Below are 22551 nucleotides of genomic sequence, written 5' to 3' on the forward strand. Positions count from 1 at the left end.
GTGAATCCATTTAGAATTGATGCCTCTTTTTGTTGGAGGGCCCTCTCACTGGCACACCCCTCTTTTGCAAAGTGGCATTCAGAAACAAACACCTTCACACCCACACACTTGACCTCCATGCCTCCATGCAACAACAAGTCCCACTTATAGAGGCCACATCGTACAACCGAAATAAAACTAAAACTAAAATGTCATCCCTAGGTTTAGGAATCCTTTAAAATATTAGATTGACAGTACCAATACCTGTGCATCCTCTCTCTGGTTCCTCCCTTCTAACTGTCAGCACTGTTAGCCATGGCTAGCTCTGTTAGCACCGTTAGCTGGTAGCTGCAGCTCAGACGTCCCAGCTGTAGGGGTTGTGGGCCAATCGCACTTGGCCCTAAATCAAAGTACGCTTGCAGTGATTGGCTGAGAGCAAAACCTTTAGCTTTACTTTACTTTTAATACAACTGAAGACTTCCTCCACCGCTAGTTTATGCTCTCAGTTCATCGTCAGACACCTGAACGGTTTGAACCCACCTCCAATGTTTTAGAACATGTGTGTCCGTGAAAGCAGATTGATATTGTGCAGCAGATAAGACTTCATGTGGTGTTCATGCAGTATGTGTGTGTGTGTGTGTGTATGTGTGTGTGTGTGTGTGTGTGTGTGTGTGTGTGTGTGTGTGCGACAGCCCCCCGCTTATGATCTGCTAATGACAAATGGATGGAACGAGCCGGAGGAGCCCTCGATGGGGAGCCAGTCGTGTGAAGTCAAGTGCAAAATTGATATTTGAGGACAGCTGATGCATTGTGGGAGCCGGGTCGGCTCAGTGTCATTGGCTCAGTGTCCCGGCGACGCTACACTGGCTCTGTTTCGATCACGACTTCATCCAGAGAGCGAAGTGTCTTTAGAAAATAGTCCCGCGGCCACAGGGAGGATGTCCACAGCCCGGCGGAGAGTTGAGACTTCACAGTGAAATGACTGAATCACTGAAGCGACGCAAATTAACGTTTGCATATAGACGACCTGGAAACCCGGTGTTGAAGCTAGAAGTAAGCCAACCTGAGGAGAAGCTGTAAGAGTGGGCGAAGAACTGCAGGAATTTAGTTCGAAAATACAAGTTGTTCTGCTCTACAAGACGATTAGAAACATATCCCACACTCTCATCATTTAAAGTTCATTTTCAGTATAATCTGATTGTTTTTGTGTGTTTTTTTAAGCTTTTCTGTCAGATATTAATATAAATCCGCTGTATCACTTTACAAACATTATGCAACATTGTTATTATGTTCCAAAATAATTCAACAGTTAGCAAACACATGTGTCACTGTCAGTGGGTTAAAATGACTAAATATGTCATAATGTTGACTTCAATTCACTTGAATTACACTTAACTGTCATAATACTTAAAAATATATGAATTAATAAATTTTTCAACCTGGTAATAATAAATAAAAAGTTTACAATATATATATATATATATATATATATATATATAAATATATATATATATATATATATATATATATTTATATATATATATATATATATATATATATATATATATATCCAAACAAGGTTTCCATCTAAGTAGACGAATAACTGAAAACAAAAAAACTTCTGACTTTTGGTTTCACAGGAAGTGATTTATACAGCAGAAAGAAAACTTACACTTAAAATATTTGTTTCAGCTATTAAATACAAAATGAACACAAAAGAAATCACCCAGACAACCTCTTCATCGTGACGTAATAAGTCATAGAATATAACATATATACTATAATCACTGGGCTCAGTATGTTATATTTTAAATTAGGAAAAATTCCACAAAATAATTACATGATTCATAATTAGTACGGTCAGAATTGCTAATTATGAGATTAGAAGACACATTACCTTTAGTAAATGTTTCATGTATTTAAGTCCGCGGTGGAAATGTGGTCTTGTGAGTAAATACATCTATAAATACAAATAAGTGTGATAAGTGCGTCTCCTCCAGGTGAGCGATGGCCCCGCATTAAACCTGCTTTTGCTGTGTTTTCTCGCCGGCTGATAGAATAAGAGCGCGCTCGCCGTCTGGATCCTCCGTGTTTCCTGCGACAATGAACGATGGAACACAAAACGTTTTATTCGCCGCCGTCCTTCTGCTCCGTGTAATATTTGAAGCAGAAACCTGCAGCGCCGGACGCTTTTCCTCTCGGGACCCAAACTGCAACCTGCGGCCTCCCTCGGGCGGCGGCCATGATGGATGGCGCCGGAGAGCAACGGGACACGAATCCCAGGAGGCCGAGCGTCTCTCTCTCTCTCTCTCTCTGCAGGTTAAACAGCGCTCAATGCAGAGCTGCTCCGCAGACACAACGTCTGACTGCACAGTCTGTTTGGACAATGTCAACAACAACACAATGTTGACCAATAGGAATGCAAGAAGCGTGAAGTAATGACAACAACCGTAAAGCATCAATTAAGTAAGAAACCTGAAGGTCACCTAATAATTAAATGTTGAGCATTAAACATTTCATTTCCTGCATTCTGGTGATTGGATTTTCATTGTGAGCTTGTTAGCATGCTGGTGTTAGCTGTTGTTAGCATGCTGGTGTTAGCATGCTGGTGTTAGCTATTGTTAAGATGCTGGTGTTAGCATGCAGGTGTTAGCTATTGTTAGCATGTTGGTGTTAGCATGCTGGTGTTAGCTGTTGTTAGGATGCTGGTGTTAGCATGCTGTTGTTAGCTGTTGTTAGCATGTTGGTTGTAGCATGCTGGTGTTAGCTGTTGCTAGGATGCTGGTGTTAGCTGTTGTTAGCATGCTGGCGTTAGCATGTTGGTGTTAGCATGCTGGTGTTAGCTGTTGTTAGCATGCTGCTGTTAGCTGTTGTTAGCATGCTGTTGTTAGCTGGTGTTAGCATGTTGATGTTAGCATGCTGGTGTTAGCTGTTGTTAGGATGCTGGTGTTAGCTGTTGTTAGCATGCTGTTGTTAGCTATTGTTAGCATGCTGGTGTTAGCATTTAGCTCAAACACAGAGCGGCTAGCATGACTTTTAATGTTGTTTATTTCTGTTCGTCCATTTTGTCTTTTTTGTTGTCATCAATACCTATAAGGATCTTTTTTAAATAACTTATAAAACTAATACGTTATTTAAAAAAAATAAAAAAGCTTTTCCACTTTAATAACTAAAGACTTAAATGCAGACTATACTGAAATCAATGTAAAACAACTAATATTGCAGAACTTTAAGATCAGCTGTTATTAAATAAATGAAGCAGGCTTTTGGTTTCACCTCCTCGACTCCGGACTGTGATTGGACGGCCAGCAGCTCGGCCACGCCTTATTCACTGATGTGGACTCATCTCCACGTGTGCGGTGTTATCGGTTCCCATCAGCGGTCGGTCCAGTGGAGGAAACACATTTCCCCTCTTAAAGCCGGCGGCTGAAGACGAAGAGTGAATCATTCATGCTCTTCATCCCATTAACACGTTTCACCAGCGTGAGAACCTGAAGGAGATCAAAAGAGCTGCTGCTTTTATTTTGACTTCTTTGACTTCCTTACTTTATTTAATGTCTTCCTTTCCTTCCTTCCTTCTTTCCTTCCATTTTCTTTTACTCCATTTAATTTCCTAATCCTTTCCTTCCTTTTCATTCTTTCTTCCCTTTTCCTTCTTTTCTTTTCCTTCCTTCCTTTCAATGCTTAATTCTGCCCTCGTTTCCGTTCCTTTAATTCTTTCCTTTCTTCCTGTAATTCTTCCCTTCTTTCTGTTCCTTTGGGCTCCTTTCTCCCTGCTTTCCTTTTATTGTCATCATTTGTATCCTCCTTTTTTCTTCCTTTCTTTATTTTCTTGTCTCCTCCTTCCTTACTTTAATTAATTTCCTCACTCGTTCCATTTGTTATATATGTTCTTGTCCTATTCCCTCCTGCCTTAGTTTCATTATTGCTTTTACTTCTTTCCTCTCCGTTGCTTCCTTCCTTTCCTTCTTTCCACTCTTCAATTCCTTTTTATCTTCCTTCATGATGAATCTTCCGTCCTCCCTCGTTTCATTCTAAACCTTTCTTTCTCCCATTCTTTTTATTTATTTCTCCCTTTTCTGTTGATCTATATTTTGCTTCAGTTAACTTATTTCACTTCCTTTCTTTCACTCTTCCTTTCTTGCTTTAATTCTTCCCTTCTTCCCTTCCTCTCTTCCACTTCTTGCATTGCCTCCTTCCCTCCTCTCCTCCTCCACTGCCCCTCTGTCTTCTCTTCCACACTTTCTTTCCTTCTCCTCCTTCTCTTCCTCTCTAATAAATAAACACAGGTTTAGTAAGTCTGTCGTGAAGTCGTTCATTTGCGGCTGAGTGAAGAGAAAAGAAGACCAGGAAGTGAAGAAGAGGAGTAAATCTCCTCACATTCTCACTCTGCTGGTTTCACGTGACGAGTCGTTGTCGGACATGAAAATAAAAGATGCATTCATCATACATTCATAGCCGTTATGGAGATCTACGTGTTCAATCTGAACGGTCTCGTGTTCAGATTCCCCGTCACTTCCATTCATTCAATATTTAGTCGCTGCTCAGATCCGCATGCGGCTTTGTTCAAGACATTCATGTGGAAAGATCACAGAACTGCTTTCCTTTCATCCTCAGGACCAAACGGGACGGGTCCATCCGAGTGACACGTGTGTTTTAATACTTTTAAACCAAGAAGATGAAACTTGCACACAGAGGAGTGATCGTGACCATGAAAAGGCAAAATAATCACCTGCGATTTTGCATTAAAACTATTCATAAAGGCAGCTGTGATCATTTACAACACTTGCAGCACTTTTTAATAAAAGGTTTGAATGCATTGGTGATCAGAGGACCAACTACCAGGATCCTATTGACCCAGATCAGCGTCTGGCCGAAGCTACTGTCCCTTTGGGGAACAGTTAAGCTTTGTCTGTATGCTTTTATTGTGAAAGGGAAGATAATAATGAGTCTTGCCTTCGTCAAGGTTAAAAGGAGGAATAAAGTCTGACGTCTTGGTTCAGACTAAGGAGCCTCCGTGTTGTGTCCTTTTCTGACTTTTAGCGTTTCGTACAACGTGATTGGTTGATGCCAACAACTGTGAAAAGGCCTATAATTAGTTGTACAGGTGCAGCTCTGTTAGACGGAGGGAGGCTAGCAAAACCCCTTTGTTTCCAGTCTTTATGCTAAGCTAAGCTAACTCAAGCAAACACTTGAATGTCCCAAAAATGTCAAAACAGTTCCTTTGAGGTGACGTGAAGAAAGACAAATGTTTAGTTATACAAACCTTTTCATCAAATTTGTAAATATGAATTACAAAAGTCTGCAAAAAACACAGTGGGGTTTTTGAAAGTTGTGTTTCATGGCTGCACCATTTATAGACACATTCGACTTTAAAACCTATTATGCCCTAGGGTCTCCCAATCGGGGGACCCTTTTATATCAGGAAAATCAAGAAAAAATCATTGTATAAATCCCTCCCCCCCAAAAAAAATCAAATTAAACATAAAAATCAGGGCTACAATAATATATAATCCCGATGTACAACCTCTAAACACAACTCAAAGAATAAATAGGATTCGGGGTTAGGGTTATTAGGGTTATTAAGGTTAGGGCTTAAAGGGCTACCATCTTCCCCAGAATTTAAAATAGATATCCTCATGTTTGAAAGAAGTTTGGACGCTGCTTCTTTTTCTCCTGTTTGGTTTTGTCAGCCAGCTGGAAGTTCTTTCCACTGTTCCACTGGCTCAACCTTCAGCGGTGACGCTTCAGTCCTTCGGGCTGGAGGAGAGAATCTGCATGACACCCGAGGAGATAAGCGGAGCTCCTCATCTGAGGGGAGGAAACCGTCGCAGCTGTTGTGATTCCGTGGTGTTTCTCGCCGCAGGGCGCCGCGCTCGTCCTCAAACCGACCGCAGGAGGAACTCTGCCTTTGAAAAAAAAGAGAAAATCCGGTGATGTCAAAGACGGTTTAATTAAGAAAAAAGGAGACATTCTAAAACATCCAGATGATAAATGTTCCTGGGATGTAATTTATCACGTGGAGGGGAAAGAAAAAGAAAAAGGGCCGAGGCAGGAGAGGCTCCGGGGAGACGAGTGAGGCCTGCTGGGAGTCCTTCGGGCCGCCTCGCCGCTTGCGTACCGGTCCGCAAGGTGCCACGGCGGCGTGCTGGGACCGCCGGCGGCCCTCAGCCGCCTCGTCTAACCTTCAACAAACAGCTCTGACCCCGACATTAATCATTCGCAGGCAGCGTCGCCTCTCAGAGGGGCCGATGGCGTCGTCCCCGTCGTACCTCCCCCTCCCCGGGGGTCGCCTCGTTTGCCCGTTGACGGCGACCCTCCTCGTCCTTCAGGCCTCCTGGACGTCCCACTGTCCTCGGGACCTCGGGCGTCCTGTCTCTTTAAGGTTCTCGGACCGGATGATGTCACGGACTGTTGGTGTTTTTGTTTTTTATTGGAAACCTTTAGTTTAGTTGATGCAGTTTTAGTTTCTTCTCAGATTAGTTTTTCATCCACTAAAACCACATATCTCTATGTTGATGTTGAATGTTTGTGATAAACTGAAGGATAAAGTGTTCCTTTATGTGTTGAGAAACTCCTCCTACTTCATCAGCTAAATAAACTTTTTAAAAAGCCTATTGGATCAGCAGGAAAATGCTGATCAAGTTTTGAATGCAGGATATTTACTTGAAGTGAATTATATTCACAGTTTGGTATTAGGACTTTTACTTCAGTTAATGATCTGAATACTTCCTCCACCACTCGCTCCTGGCGCCGGGCCACTGAGAGGAGGAGCAACACTGACAGAGGAGAGCTGCTGAGTCACGTTTCCTGAAGTGAAAGTAAAGTCTTTGTGAGCGACAGCAGAGCTGCAGTGGAGACAAGTCTCTCTGTTTCTCTCTAAAGGAACATTCAACTGAATCCAGCAGCTTTTCCTCAACAACACAACAGAATCTCTGACAAACACTGGTGAGTCCTCTGTTCTACAAAGACTAAATACACAAGCTAAATATTTGGTTCACGTTGAGTTCAGACTAGAATGTTATTGTTTTACATCTAGTTTTATCATATAAAGAATATTAAGCCATATACATGTGTCATTTAAACCAACAGGTAGAAACCAAACCACAGGGACTGACCTCTGGCTAGTTAAAGGTTACACAGGATACAGTCACAGCTAGCATTAGCTTCAGCTAATTCACAGGCCTGTTTCCTGGTTGAACTCAAAACCTCAGCTCTATCAGACAGGAAGTTACACTCAGAGTGAATGTTGAGCTGACTCACTGACTAAAGCTCTTTGTACAATGAAGGGATGTTATTGATCTCTGCTCCCTCAGAAGCTTCAATAAAACACACAAAATGAAATACTGCTTAAATATATCACAGTAAAATGTAATACATGTGTTAAGTCCAATATTTTTTTGACTATTTTGAAAATATTTCACTTCAATAAAAGTTTGATACATTGCAGGACAATCATCAACGATATGTCACAATATCCATGTTACTGAAGAAGACAAAATAGCCCAGAAAAAGGCAAAAAGCAGGAATTATGTATTTATTCACTGCATTGTGTTTTAAAGAATTTGACAACTGAGATTAAACCTATTGGACAACAAAGTGAATATTGTTTTAACTTAGTGGCTCTTAACTCTCTGAGTCTCGAAGCGGGATATGATGTTTACGCACATTGTGTAAACATAGCAAATAGTTAGTTTTTCTATATAGTTCATATTTTGACTGAAATATATATTCAATATTTTGTTTGAAAACAAAAACTGTTGTAATATTATTTTTTCATTTGCACACACCCCATGAAGGTTGGTCTGTAGTGTGAAATCATTTCTCAGTCCCATTTTTTTCTCAGTCCCTCTCTCATTTTGATGAAAGTAGTCACAACATTTCTACTCAAAAAACCATAATACAAAATGTGGTATTAGACATTTATTTGCATGTATCTACCATTGTATTCATATATTCCACTGCTTTTGTGAACCTAGGATCTTTGGTCAGCCAATTTCCATCAGTTTCCAAAACAGTTAGTCCACATGAGTAAAGTTATGCTTTCACAAGAAATTTGAAGAATTTCAAAAATCAAGCTTACATTTTTCAGCTTTAGGGCCATATTATCTCTTTACACTTGTGCCTTATGACAATGGTGCCTCATTATATAGAGAGCTGAGATTGTTCTGCAAAATATGATATACAATACATGAGTATGTATCATATGCAAGTGACTTTAAAAAGGTGAATTTAAGAAATTAACCCATCCCAGCACGGCTGTTTAGAGTGCCTGTATGTTCAATAGAAATATCTTTATTTGGCGCCACTGTATTGATAACACATCACAAGAGGAAAAATTATAATACATTCCAGTATCGATATTTTGTCCCACCACAACATCTGAGTTCTGATTCACTCTCAGCAAATTCAGAATGATTCTCCTTATACTCTATTAATCATAGTTTGATTTTATTAAACAAATGATCAAAAGTTATGTAATAACAGTTTTTTCCACTCTTGTTGTCCTCAGAGTGTAGATATGTCTGCTGCCAGCATGCAGATGACTGAAGATCAGTTTCTGTGCTCCATCTGTCTGGATGTGTTCACTGATCCAGTCGCCATACCATGTGGACACAACTTCTGTAAAGCCTGCATCACTCAACACTGGAACGTTAATGTCCCGTATCAGTGTCCCAACTGTAAAGAGGTTTTCTACACCAGACCTGAGCTGAAGGTCAACACGTTCATCTCTGAGATGGCTGCTCAGTTCAGACAGGCAGCTCAACAGAAAGCCAGCAGCAGCAGCTCAGAGCAACAAGCTGCCAAACCAGGAGAAGTTCCCTGTGACGTCTGCACTGGAACCAAACTGAAGGCCCTGAAGTCCTGCCTGGTGTGTCTGGACTCCTACTGTGAGACTCACCTGGAGCCTCATCTGACAAGAGCAGGTCTGAAGAGACATCAGCTGATCGACCCTGTGGAGAACCTGGAAGGCAGGATGTGTACGAAGCACGATAAACTGCTGGAGCTGTTCTGTAAGACCGACCAGATGTGTGTCTGCAAGCTCTGCACTGTTCTAGACCACAAGAACCATGATGTTGTTCCTCTGAAAGAAGAATATGAAGGAAAGAAGGCCGAGCTGGGGAAGACTGATGATGAAATCCAGCAGATGATCCAGAAGAGACGACTGAAGATTCAGGAGATCAAACACTCGGTGGAGCTCAGTGAGGAAGATGCAGACAGAGAGATAGCAGGTGGTGTTCAGGTCTTCACCGCTCTGAAGGAGTCTGTTGAGAGAAGCCAGGCCGAGCTCATCGACACCATCAAAGAGAAGCAGAGAAAGACAGAGAAACAGGCTGAAGGCTTCATCGAAGAGCTGGAACAGGAAATCTGTGAGCTGAAGAAGAGAAGCACTGAGGTGGAGCAGCTCTCTCGCTCTGAAGACCACCTCCACCTCCTCCAGAGCTTCAGCACCCTGAAGGCTGCTCCACCCACCAAGAACTGGACAGGAGTCAGAGTCAGTCCACCTTCATATGAGGGGACTGTGGTGAGAGCTGTGACTCAGCTGGAGGAGACGCTCAGTAACCAGATGAAGAAGCTGGTCGCTGAGGTCGAGCTGAAGAGGGTCCAGCAGTCTGCAGTGGATGTGACACTTGATCCTGATACAGCTCATCCCAAACTCATCCTGTCTGATGATGGAAAACAAGTTAAACTTGGTGATGTAAGGAAGAATCTCCCAGACAATCCAAAGAGATTTGATACTGGTGCTAATGTCTTAGCGAAGCAGAGTTTCTCTTCAGGGAGATTTTACTACGAGGTTCAGGTTAAAGGGAAGACTCAGTGGGCTTTAGGAGTGGTGAGAGAGTCGATCAACAGGAAGGGAAGCATCACAGTGTCTCCTCAGAAAGGTTTCTGGACGATAATGTTGAGGAATCAGAATGAGTACTACGCTCTTGATGTCCCTCCAGTCCGTCTCTCTCTGAAGTCTCGGCCTCAGAAGGTGGGGGTGTTTGTGGACTATGAGGAGGGTCTGGTCTCCTTTCATGACGTTGATGCTGCAGCTCTTATCTACTCCTTTACTGGCTGCTGCTTCACTGAGAAACTCTACCCATACTTTAATCCATGTAATAATGATGGTGGTAAAAACTCTGCTCCTCTGATCATCTCTCCTGTCAATCACACTGAGTAGAACTACCACTGGATTTTCTACAGAGATATTCACTAATAATGAATATAACAAATCTATATGTTTGCTGACGTCCATTAGTGATTTTTTATATTTTGATCAATGTTGTTATTTTTTTCTGTAAATGCGTTTCTTTGATTGTTTACGTTGCTTAATCTATTAATCTAAATCTAAACTGTTTTTACCTGCCTTCAAGAATGTTTAATCATCAAAAAAGATGTCCTCAGAATAAAAAGCATTTGCATGTTCTTTTTGAATATCATGTCTGGGTGCCAAATCAAAAATGTTTTATTGTTTGATCATTGTATAAATACTAAGTTTTTACCTTAATGTTTTTTTTGTTTTTATCATCTGAAATTGACATACAAATGAAGGAATATCTGTCTTGTATGTTTTTAGGGATAAATAAAAGATTCATTCTTAACAATAAAAAAAAACAAGTTTCCCTTGGATTTTTTTTTTTTTTTTTTACTGAGTACTTTACTTCAGTACAATTCTGAGGTGCTTTTACATTATTTTAGTAGTTTCATGTTCCGCTACTTTCTACTTCTCCACTTCATCAGACGTACGTATTGTACCTTTTGCTACATTTGTTTGACAGTTTTAGTTTCTTCTCAAATGACAGCTTTTCATCCCCTTCCTGTTTAGGTAAAATAACATAGCTCCAGATGTGGTAATGTTGAAGTGTTTCCTTTATGTGTTGAGAAGCTCCTCCCACTTCTTCAGCTAAATAAAGTCTTTAAAGCCTCTTGGATCAGCTGGAAAATAAATCGTCACAAAGCTGTACACTGATTGTTCTTTTTAGAGATACAAGGTTCTCACAGGACAGAGACGCTACAAACACATGATGATCTTATAGAATATGATGAATATGTTGCATTGAAGTAGATTAAACTAGCCAACAGGACATAAAAGAGGTAAAAACATGCAACAAACACACTAATGCAGAAACATCACATATATTTCTGAAACACTGACGGAAGATTTTTCTGCACTATCGCTACTTTTCCTTTTCCTACTTTAAGTAGATTTTGCTAATAATTCATACTTTTACTTCAGTAAGGTTTTGAATGCGTGACTCTTTCTTGTATGTGGAGTATTTTCACAGCATTGTGGTATTTCTACTTTTACTTCAAACTGCCTGAATATGAATAACAGATTTTAAAATGTCTCATGGAAGGAGAACGTTAAACGGGCTGCAATATACTCACTCGGGTCAACTCCTCACCATCAATGTATGTTCACTCAAAAGTCTTGTGTTCACCACTGACAATGACTTAGTGTTATTTAAAAGATTTTTCAACGTCATTTCCAAAATGTGGATGAGATGCAAGAATTCAGAACTAGACACACAGTTACAAACAGACCGGATCAAGTCAAGGTGAAAGCTGCAGATTTGGTCTGCAATGGATCGGACTCCATTCGTCATTTAGACACAAACAAAATAGGGTCCGGGATGAAAAACAAAACAACAACAGTAAAGGATCTGAATACTCCTATCACATATTCTCAAGCTCAGCGAGAAGTAGAAATACAAGCAGAACATCCGTCAGATAGTTCAGCAACCGCTTCACTTCCACTCTGGTAATGCTCTTTGCTCCGGGAGTCTCCGTGACCTTCCATCCTGTCGGAGAGTAACCGCCCCACACCCTCCGGTGCAGTAACAGGATTACAGGAGGCCGGACATCTTTTGTTGGCTGCTTGTTCCAGAACGCCGGAGACCAAGACGGATTGGTTCGTGAGCCGAGTGGAGACTCCTGAATGTCACCTTCCAGCCGGACGTCAGAGACGCTGAGAGGAAGAAGACATGTTACATTTCAATGACTGTGATTTGTAAGCAATAATGTGGAGGTTTCTGACATCGAAACCGAATCAATCGATTAATGGAGAAAATAATCAGCAGATTATTCATGAAAATAATCATTATTTAATAGTTTAAAAGCAAACGGTCGAGCCAGCCGGGAATCGAACCGGAGAGCGAGTCAGTGGGACGCATCCATAACCACACGGCATGAGAGGATGAGTTCAGGTCAACTACAGTCATGAATAAATGAAGTTTTAACATGAATTTATACTTCATTTATATATATATATATATATACATATATATATATGTATATATATATATATATATATATATATATATATATATGCACTGTATCATATATATTTATCTTATTATATATATCGTATAGCAAGCTACAGTGTGTGTGTATGTTTATAAATCTGAACATTTACGTGCATCACATCCTGCAAACATGAAGCTCCCGAGCTTAAATTATACAACCGAAAATCTTCCGACAGACACACGAACGTAAACACACACACACACACACACGTACAATATACACACACAGCAACACACAATATATATGTACTGTGTGTCGTATGAAACCCAATTCAAGTTAATGGAAAATGGCATTACTCTGCTGTGAGAGGCCTGCATATGTTTGATAAAGTGCATGTGTGTGTGTGTGTGTGTGTGTGTGTGTGTGTGTGTGTGTCTCCCATCATGCTAATGTTACATGTAGGATGAGGGTTTTAGGAGGAAACTGCTACATTTTTCATATCTCCTGCATCCATTACAGCTCTCTGCTCTCGAGGTCGATACGACATCCGTTCATTATCAGCGGATGATTTCTTTTCTCCCGTCTACGTGTACGTCTATGTGTGTTTTACAGAACTGTCATCGCAGATGTGTTTTGCCCCTTTGAACAATCATGGCTTGCAGAGACAAAACTAAAGGGAAAGGAGAGGAGAATCACGGCACCGTTTCCATTTCTTTCGTTCATCTTCTTGTCCCAGGATCAGTCTTCAGCATGTTTTAGTCTTTTGAGACGTTCAGTTGTCGATCACAGTCACATTCTGGCTTTGGCTCGGCAGAGAGACACAACAGACTTCAGGCGGGACGAAGCAAAGCTAGCAACGTATCCTCGTGATCTCTTACGAAAACGTTCTCACGAAATGGCGAAGGTCCAGCAACACGTGTCAGTTTCTGCTCGTTCAGTCTTTTAAAATGATGTGTTTGTCGTCACTGGAAACAAAGTGAGCTGAGCCTACACAAGTACAAACGATCGTGAAAAACTTAGTTAGGTTTAGGCAACACAAATACTTAGTTAGGTTTAGGCAACACAAATACTTAGTTAGGTTTAGGCAACACAAATACTTAGTTAGGTTTAGGCAACACAAATACTTAGTTAGGTTTAGGAAACACAAATACTTAGTTAGGTTTAGGCAACACAAATACTTAGTTAGGTTTAGGCAACACAAATACTTAGTTAGGTTTAGGCAACACAAATACTTAGTTAGGTTTAGGCAACACAAATACTTAGTTAGGTTTAGGCAACACAAATACTTAGTTAGGTTTAGGCAACACAAATACTTAGTTAGGTTTAGGCAACACAAATACTTAGTTAGGTTTAGGCAACACAAATACTTAGTTAGGTTTAGGAAACACAAATACTTAGTTAGGTTTAGGCAACACAAATACTTAGTTAGGTTTAGGCAACACAAATACTTAGTTAGGTTTAAGCAAAACAAATACTTAGTTTGGTTTAGGAAACACAAATACTTAGTTAGGTTTAGGCAACACAAATACTTAGTTAGGTTTAGGCAACACAAATACTTAGTTAGGTTTAGGCAACACAAATACTTAGTTAGGTTTAGGCAACACAAATACTTAGTTTCAGGCAACAAAACTACTTACTTAGTTTTAAGCAATAAAAATACGTAGTTAGTTTTAAGCAACACACCTATTTAGTTAGGTTTAGTCAACACAACTACGGGGTTAAGTTTAGGAACAGATCGTGGTTTGGGTTAATATAACTACGGACGTGTCGTGGCACATAAATCTACTCTGGCTTCTCGTTGCACGCGGGGCACAAACAGCAGGTTTCTGTGGGCCGTTCAGAGGTGAAGAATCAGGGTAAAGGAAGCAACTGTTCCATCTGGCAACAACACGGCCCCCTTTCTCTCTAACACACAACACAGGTTTAAACCAGCAACTTTAGCGGCCGTTGTTTCACGTCACAGCTTCAGTTTCCAAGGACGCAGAGTCACTATGAACGACACGTGTTTGTCTGCGTTCATGCAAGTGATATGTGCGCGTGAAGGAATATGAATATTTATTTGGAATTTACATTCCCTTGCTGAACACTTCAAGGTAAAATTCATCAGGACAGAACTCATCAGCCGCTCACCGGCTCCAAGAACGGAAAGAGTCGCTCGTCAACAAACTGCTGAACTCAGCGAAGGAGAAAAAAACATTAACTTTTTTCACGCTGTTGACAGATTTGAAAGTCACTCTGACCTGAACATGTTCTCACTTCCTTCTTCGGTTTGTCACATTTCTCTCTGAGCTCTTTCAGTTTGTCTCCTCGGGTTTTTTTAAGAACTCACTGGAAACCGGAATAACACATACATGAGACAAAGAAGTCTAATATAACTGTGAATGTTCATGTGGCCCATACAAACCTGTATTCGGCATTATATTGCATATTTTTTTCAATTTGCATTATTTGCACCTTGTTTTTGTCTTCAACATTTACATTATCTTTATTGCACAACAATTTCCCCAAAAGATTCAACTCATCTTTGAGGTTCTGCTTGTTTTCTGGCAGATGCTGCAACAAACGTGGATCTTTATTCTCTTTAGATTGAGCTCATTGAAGATCACATGTCTCGTCTTCTTCTAGTCTACATTTCTTTTTCAGGCTGGAGGAATGTCAGATCACTGGATTCAAAGTCCAGACAGCAGATATTATATTATATTATATACACAGATATTAGGCTAATCGGTTACGGTTGAAAGCACGTGTCAATTCTTAATCACAGTCGCTAGCTGATGTTTCCCTTCACTCGACTTTGTGTCATTATGTAATCCTCTATTTGTGCATTGGTGCTATAGTGGCTAGCATAGCTGCCTTCCAAGCAGTTGACCTGGGTTCGAGTCCCAGCCAATGCATTCATACTGGGATTCTGTTATCAGGACCATTAGAGGTGAACACGTTTATAAATCACGGAGCCGGGTGAGGGGGATAACATTCTGAATTCCTGCTTAAAGTTGCAAATTGATGAGAAGAAACATTTGGATTATTCTCTGAGATTATAAAGTAACACATTTACAAAAGAGAAAAACAGTATTTATCATGGCAATATCCTTGCATCTGTACATCACTAACCACACCCCCCAGATGGTTTGTTGCATAGAACCATCTGAGAAGCCGTCATTGGACGCTGTTGGACACTGTCTTTCAAAAGAATACTCGGCAGGTGATTGGATGAACCGTCTGAGAATCCAACTTTGACCGAAGCCAGTCGGTAAGAAGAGTGGAAAGATCTCTTCTATTCAATGAAGAAATACTTTCCCGCTCGACTAACTGATGCTATGTCAGCTACGCTAACCTCTTTTGGAGCCGCCATCGTCCTTTAGAGCAAACAGTCGCCTCTCATGCACACACACCTCAGCCACGCCCACAGCAGCCTGTAGCTCCTCCCAGGATGCTGATTGGTCGATGCTCTGGCAACATCACATTATCAGAAGCCTGACCAGATGGATTTCAGTGTGAAATGGGATCCCGCTAATCTCGTGATGGGATCTCGTGGCAAGGCAACCAATTCACAGCAAAGTCTGCATGCTTATGATAATATTGTGATTCTGGGACACAATCATGAGTATTTCCATATCGCTCAATCAAATTGCAAAGGCTTGAATGAAGTATTGAGAACCTTAAAATGTGGTTCCTTTACAAAAAAAAAGTGTGGATAAAAAAGAAAGAAAGTTCAATACCATCGGAATTAATGCAACTTTCTTTTTTTCATCCATATTATTATTATATTATTCTAACCATATTAAAAGTTTTTTTTTTTTACCATATTAAAAGTTTGTTTTTTTACATTTCCGAGAGCAATGTGAATGTGTGAATCCATCCAATAGTTGTTGATATATTTAATATAATCCAATTAATCTGATTAAAAAAAAAACTCAAACCTACATGAACCACATGGTGGAACTAGAAGAAAAGTCAGCGGGTCCCCAAAATCACAAGGCCTCATCCTCAGGGGACCATGAATGTTTGTACAACATTTAAGGACAATCCATCCAATAGTTGTTGACGTAACAGATTTTCAAATTAAGAGTCTCCACTTTTATTTTTTCTGCCTGAACTGAGCTGAGTTCACACACTGAGCTCACACTGCAGGACTACAAATGTGAGGATGCACACACACACACACACACACACACACACACACACACACACACACACACACACACACACACACATACACACACACACACACACACACACACACATACACACACACACACACACACACACACAACACGGGTCACATATTAATGGCGTGGTGTCAGCGGGGCTGTCGGGGTTTAATAGAGCTCTGCTGAGCGTCTCCAGCTCTGGTTTAACATTCACAGAGTTCCCATCACACTGCGAGGCTGCGGATGAAAAACAACTCTAGTGTGTTTGTGAGATCTTGTTCTATAAAAATCAAAGTATAAAGTGACAGCACAGAACCATCTTTATTCATTACAGCCAACACCGGAGGGGGAAGGAGGATTCCGGTTCATTGCAACTTGGGTTTTTATTGCCATTCAATCATTTCCATCAATCATAATAAACAGAGTTAAAAGCCGCCACATCAGCATTTAAAAGGATTTACAAAAACAAACAACTCATTTCCATAGAACTTTCTTGCAGTGGTGAAAGAAATACCTGCACATGTCGGGGTGTTGATCTAAATTCCTTCTGACAGGATGATTACAAACTAAACTACACAACAGGAAGTCAGTGGTGAAGCCTCTGCGATCAAAGGTTGAGAATATTAATACTTTTGTGCACGCCTAGAAAACGTGAGACATACGTCATATTATATTATACTACCTTACACTATATCTCATATGCCATACAATATCATCATTTAACATTATGCTAATATGTCACTGATCATTATGCATCATATTCCGTATTATATGGATATTAAACACAGTCTGCCGTTAATCACACCACTGTCACATGAAACTACACTTTTTGTCTATTTTTTTGTCTTTTTTTATGTTCATTAGCTTCTTATTTGAGTTTTCATACACCTCTTATCATTTATTTGTTTGACTTTCTCTATTTATCGGTTTAAATTTCTGCCTTTCTGCTGCAAAAGACACATTTCTGCTCCGGGGATCAATAAAGCGTTCTCTTAATCGTGTGTTATCTGTAGATTGAATTGTAAATATTCATGCTCCCAATTATTGCACTCTGTTTATTGTTAAATGTTTATTGTTAAATGCTGTGCACCTCCTGCCAGGACAGATTCCTTGTATGTGAAAACATACATAAAATACAATAAATGGTTCTGATTCTGATTCTTATCTGCCTTCTGAGGACATCTTTTACTGCTCTTTTCTTTTTAAAGAAACACAAGTTTCACCAGTTGTGTGTGTCTCTAGCTGCTATGTGTGAATGTTTACGCCACCAAACTTCTAGAACAACTTATCCTGCAAAAGACACAACGCTTTAAGAGGGAACGCCATGACGCTGCGGGAAAGAAAAGAAAAACTGGTCAAGAAAGACGAGCGACCTGACGGTCAGTCAAGTGCTACTCATGGTTATTATCGTACAAACACACACACACACACACACACACACACACACACACACACACACACACACACACGTTATTTCAGGCTGTTAGTGATGCTAAATGGAGCCTGACGACTAGCTGACATCAGCTCATCTCCCTGCAGCAACGACAGCAGAGTGTTGCTGTTACGTTTCATCACATTGTGATTAACATCGTATGAAAGACCACACAAGAACATTTTGTATTTTTTTTTTGCTTTTTCTCGTAGGACCGAGCCAGCGCTCCTAACTCCAGATAACTGTGTGAATGACCAGCGTTGAACATGAGTAGCCACCTGTGGATAAATGAGCGCTTTCAGGGGAATTGGTAATTAGACCAATATTCGCCCCGATAGCATCGCATAAGGCTGAGCCTCCGGCCCCATCGGTCCTACATTTAGGTCCTATTCTCCTGAGGGCCAAACTGTCACTGAAATAAAGAAGAAATGGATCAAATATGAGAAACGTTTCGCCACAGGAAGGCCTTCGAATCATTTAGATGTTCATATTGATAATGTGTTAGAAAATAGCACCAATAGCCGGTTTAGAGTCATCATGCTATTGTTAAACTATATGAACAGGTTCAGAATATAATAGCCTGTTATTTAAATTGTCAAACAGGAAAATGTCAATATAATTATTAATTTACATGCGTTTCCAAACTCAAAATTATTGTAAAATAATGAAATATACAATCCATGAGTGAACACTTAGGCTTGAATGACAGAATTCCTTCGACAGGAATGGACCGCTCTTATTAAACTGTTTGTATCGAAGAGAAAATATAAAATATGAGAAAAATCAGACATTGACTTTAAGCTAGGTATTTTAAAAACACATTTATTTGTCTAAATTCATGTTACATCCCGTCATAAATTAATGAATCAAATGCTGTGACAAAACAAAAATTAAATGATTGTTTGATCTTGATTATTACTGTTTTGTTTTATAATGTGATATCCATATTGATATAAAGGGTGGAGTGTAGTCTTGAGGCTGGTTGTAATGTCTGCAGGGGAACTTCGGACCTTTAAAGTCACATGACTCGTATAAAAGAAAGGACACGGCAGTAAAAGGAACCTTGACGCCACAGCGAGGACGTCTCAGCTCTCACGGATCCTCAGGAGCAGCGTTCTGGTGATTTCCTGTTCTGAGAGTCAAAAGTGGGCTAATAGTGCTGAGAGAGAGAGAGAGAGAGACAGAGAACTAGGCCAGGATATAAAGTTAATAAATAAAAAAGGATAATGTAAGAGCAGTGAAGCCTCAGAGAGCTCAGCCTACATTCTGCTGAGTATTTTTAGTTCATCTGAGGTCTGAACGCGGATTCGTTCAGTCTCTGAATCCATCAGGAAAACGGGTGAAGGCTTCAGTTTGACAGGGAGACGGATGAGTCTGTAAAACCTGTCAGTCTGAGTACATCCACAGGAAAACACCTCCACACTGTCGCTTTTGTGACCTGATCATGATGTTGGAATATCACCGTCATTATCTCATTATCTGGGTATACCAAACAGAAGTCTACGGGAAAAGAATGTGGCGTTGCATGTTTCTGCAAACCACGGGAAAGTTGAAAGTTTGGATGTTTTTGCCTTCGGTCAGACAATGTCACGGAGTATAGAGAGTGACCGTTATGGAAACGTGGTAAGATGAGTATAACAAGCGAGATAGTCAGCCAAGGGCAGCTTGATGGATCAAACACACACAGGACTTTCACCCAGGAGGATTGTGTTAAGTCACAAAGGTGAACGCTAACTTTACGCAACGTTTTTACGCTGACGATACGCAACTTTACTTAGGAAATGGCTACGGTTAGTTGTTATCTATTCACTGTAGTTACGGTTGTATCATTCAGTTCTTACGTTTTCTTTTTTTTACACAAACCATGATGGAAAACCAATCGTTTCCAGATGTCTGAACACATCACATTTTTTCTGGCAATTGGGTCGAACTTTTTAACTTCCAAGATAACACTAGATCTTACATTTGACACCTTTTTTAATGCTGCGTTCACACCAAAAGCCCGACTTTACTCGCTCGACTTTATGTGGTTAATTTGCTTTTTCCGCTGCTGAAAAGGGGGCGTGGCTTATCTCCGTGGCTTTACTCCATGAAAACATTTACCATTTCCACCATCCACCATGTAAATAACCACTAGTTCTGCTTTATGCTCGTTGAGAAAGTCCCACGAACGCCCTTGTGTCTGGGTTCATAATATTATTATAAAAATGTGCTTTTTCGCAACCATTCGCATCTGTGCATTGACTTCACATGTAATCTACTCGCGCAAATATTTCACAACTCTTTTGGTGTGAACGCAGCATAAGTTCAATGAGTAGTATCAATTATGTGACACTAATTTAGCACCTACACTTAATTTGACACTTCAACTTAACTCATCACCTTTTACCTAAAACTTCTAGCTCCTTGTATCACGATGCTGTTTACCAAAAACAGACCAGGCAGCGATAAAATATAATTTTCTTCTGCCACCAGGAGGCACGTTCATGTGTTTCAGGGAGGAAGACATTTTATGTCGCAAAGGTCAACACTTCACAAGAGAAACAGGACTCTGTTTGCTGATTGGCTGCAGGTACTCTGGCCCCAATTCACCACCGGAAGTTAAACTATCCCCAACTTCGACTCCTTTCAGCACTTTCTTGTGTAACTTCACTGTGTACTCGCATTTAACACCTTTTATATCGTCACTGGATAGATGGACTTACAGCACCTGACACTTCAGCTCCTTGTATCACTCAAACTTTCACTGACATTTCAACTGTCTTCAGCCCTTGACATTCACAGTTTGACATCTCAAATTCACACAGCAATTACATTTTAATCAGACACTTCCAACTCCTTTTACTGATCTCCCTTAAACTGACTTTTAAACGTCCGTAAACCTCAGACTTCAGTCCTGGGTGATTGGGTTGTGACGTGGGTTTGAGCGCTTGCTATCCAGTCGCTTATTGACAATAAACTGCAGCTAAATGCTTTTAATGTGAAGCAGCAGTAGGAAGTTCAGTGAGTATTATCAGTTTATTAAAACACCTCTGACATGACTGTAGGAGAGGGAACACTAATTAGAGATGAATAAAGACATTCAATTGGATGCTGGATTGACACTTGTAAATTCCTTGTTTTTGGGGACAGCAATCTAAACCAACATCTGAATGACGGACTAGGACACTAACAATAAAACATATTATAAAGAGAGGTAATAAAACATTAAATAGCTATTGCTGAAGAAAAGCTGACCATGAACGGTGTAAACATTGGGGTTTGATTTCATCTTATTGTGTCCAAGTTGCCAGTAACTTGAACTCCTTTCAGCCCTTTTAACATCAACAATGCTTTGCTTATTATTCATATAGGACTAATATAACAAGACAATTACATTGCCTTTCCATAAAAAGTATTGTAAAAGCAGAGTTTCTGGGACAACTTCTCGTACTTCCAAGGTGCATGGAGAAATTATAAAGTCCGAAGAGGTCAAAACTGCAGCAACATTAGCAGTAAAACAGAAAAAATATATTGTGAGACCTTTGTCGAAAAAGAGTCGATACGCAAAATCGATTATGGAAACGCCTTTGCCGAATAAGTTCTGACATAGCAAACATTTAATTCATGAAAATGATCGGCTGTTTTTCACTGACGCCGTCTCCTCTAATAAATATATATATATATATATATATATATATATATATATATATATATATATATATATATATATATATATATATATATATATATATATATTGTCTCTGGACAGCATGAAATGTGACCATAGCTGATGTGAAAAAAACTGTTTTCCATTATTGTCTCATAGATCGGCCAAGGCGAGTTTCTCTGTTTCTAGTTCATAACTTTTGGTTTATTGGCGGATTAAGAAACCACACATCCTACTTTTTTGCTCCAATCCAATCAGAAGCAATAGAAACATGGTTGATAATAAAGCCCCAACAAGAAGTTTGCTCTGTATTTTCCAAACATGTAAAAAGGACATTGTGGATCTGTGAACTCAGAGTGATCAAATCTTCCAATCAACAACGTCTTGATGACCACACTAATGTGTTGATCTCATGAACGCTGTTAGACACCTTGATATTTTAGACTTCTTACCTCTTTTTTGTTTTCCACACACAATCTGAAAGTAGAATAAAAACCTTTGAGAAGAAACACAAAGGATCTTGTTTTTTGTTTAATGAAAATATGGTTCATACTGGCAGAGAAAACAGAGACGGTGAATTCATCTCTTCTGGCGGATGGCGACTGAAATAAGGCAATGACCTACAGACGCACTGCATTCTGGGATTTGCTATAAGCTACAATAACTGAAGGAAAACTCAACGCCACTTTCTCATGAAAAAAGATTTATATGTTGTAACTAATACTTGTATTATTGATCAATTATTTATCAATGCCAATCCCTCCTTCAACATGACACTTTATTTGTCAGTTTGGATCCTCTTGCATTCAGTTTAATAATAACTTATTAGCATTTACAGCTGCAGACTTGATGGGTTATTAGAAGAAATGTATGTAACAATTCATGCAGATTTAACCACGCCAAATGGGTTTCATTGGGTTAATAGTTAACTGTGCATTAAGAGGTAATAACAGCATTAGTTACAACCTATAAAAGCTTTATGAAGGATGACCTATCAGAAAGTGGTATAAAAACTCTTCTGCTGAGAAACAGTTTCACTGTCAGAAACCACAACCGCCATGTGTTAAATAAATGTTCTCTACAAAGATACAACATATACATTTGTT

General features: G+C 39.9%; 1 protein-coding gene across 1 annotated transcript; it reads left to right on the plus strand.

Annotated features, from left to right (window-relative positions):
* Positions 1-8500: 8500 nt before the first annotated feature.
* On the plus strand, positions 8501-10464 carry LOC306741410 (E3 ubiquitin-protein ligase TRIM21-like; the record flags this gene model as incomplete). The annotated part of the gene is made up of 1 exon (XM_079223691.1): positions 8501-10464. The coding sequence occupies one exon, from the start codon at positions 8501-8503 to the stop codon at positions 10145-10147; it is 1647 nt and encodes a 548-aa protein (XP_079079817.1). The 3' UTR covers positions 10148-10464.
* Between the last annotated feature and the right edge of the window lie 12087 nt (positions 10465-22551).

This window comes from Taurulus bubalis, assembly GCF_910589615.1.
Source record: "Taurulus bubalis genome assembly, chromosome: 9".
In the NCBI taxonomy this organism is placed as follows: Eukaryota; Metazoa; Chordata; class Actinopteri; order Perciformes; family Cottidae; genus Taurulus; species Taurulus bubalis.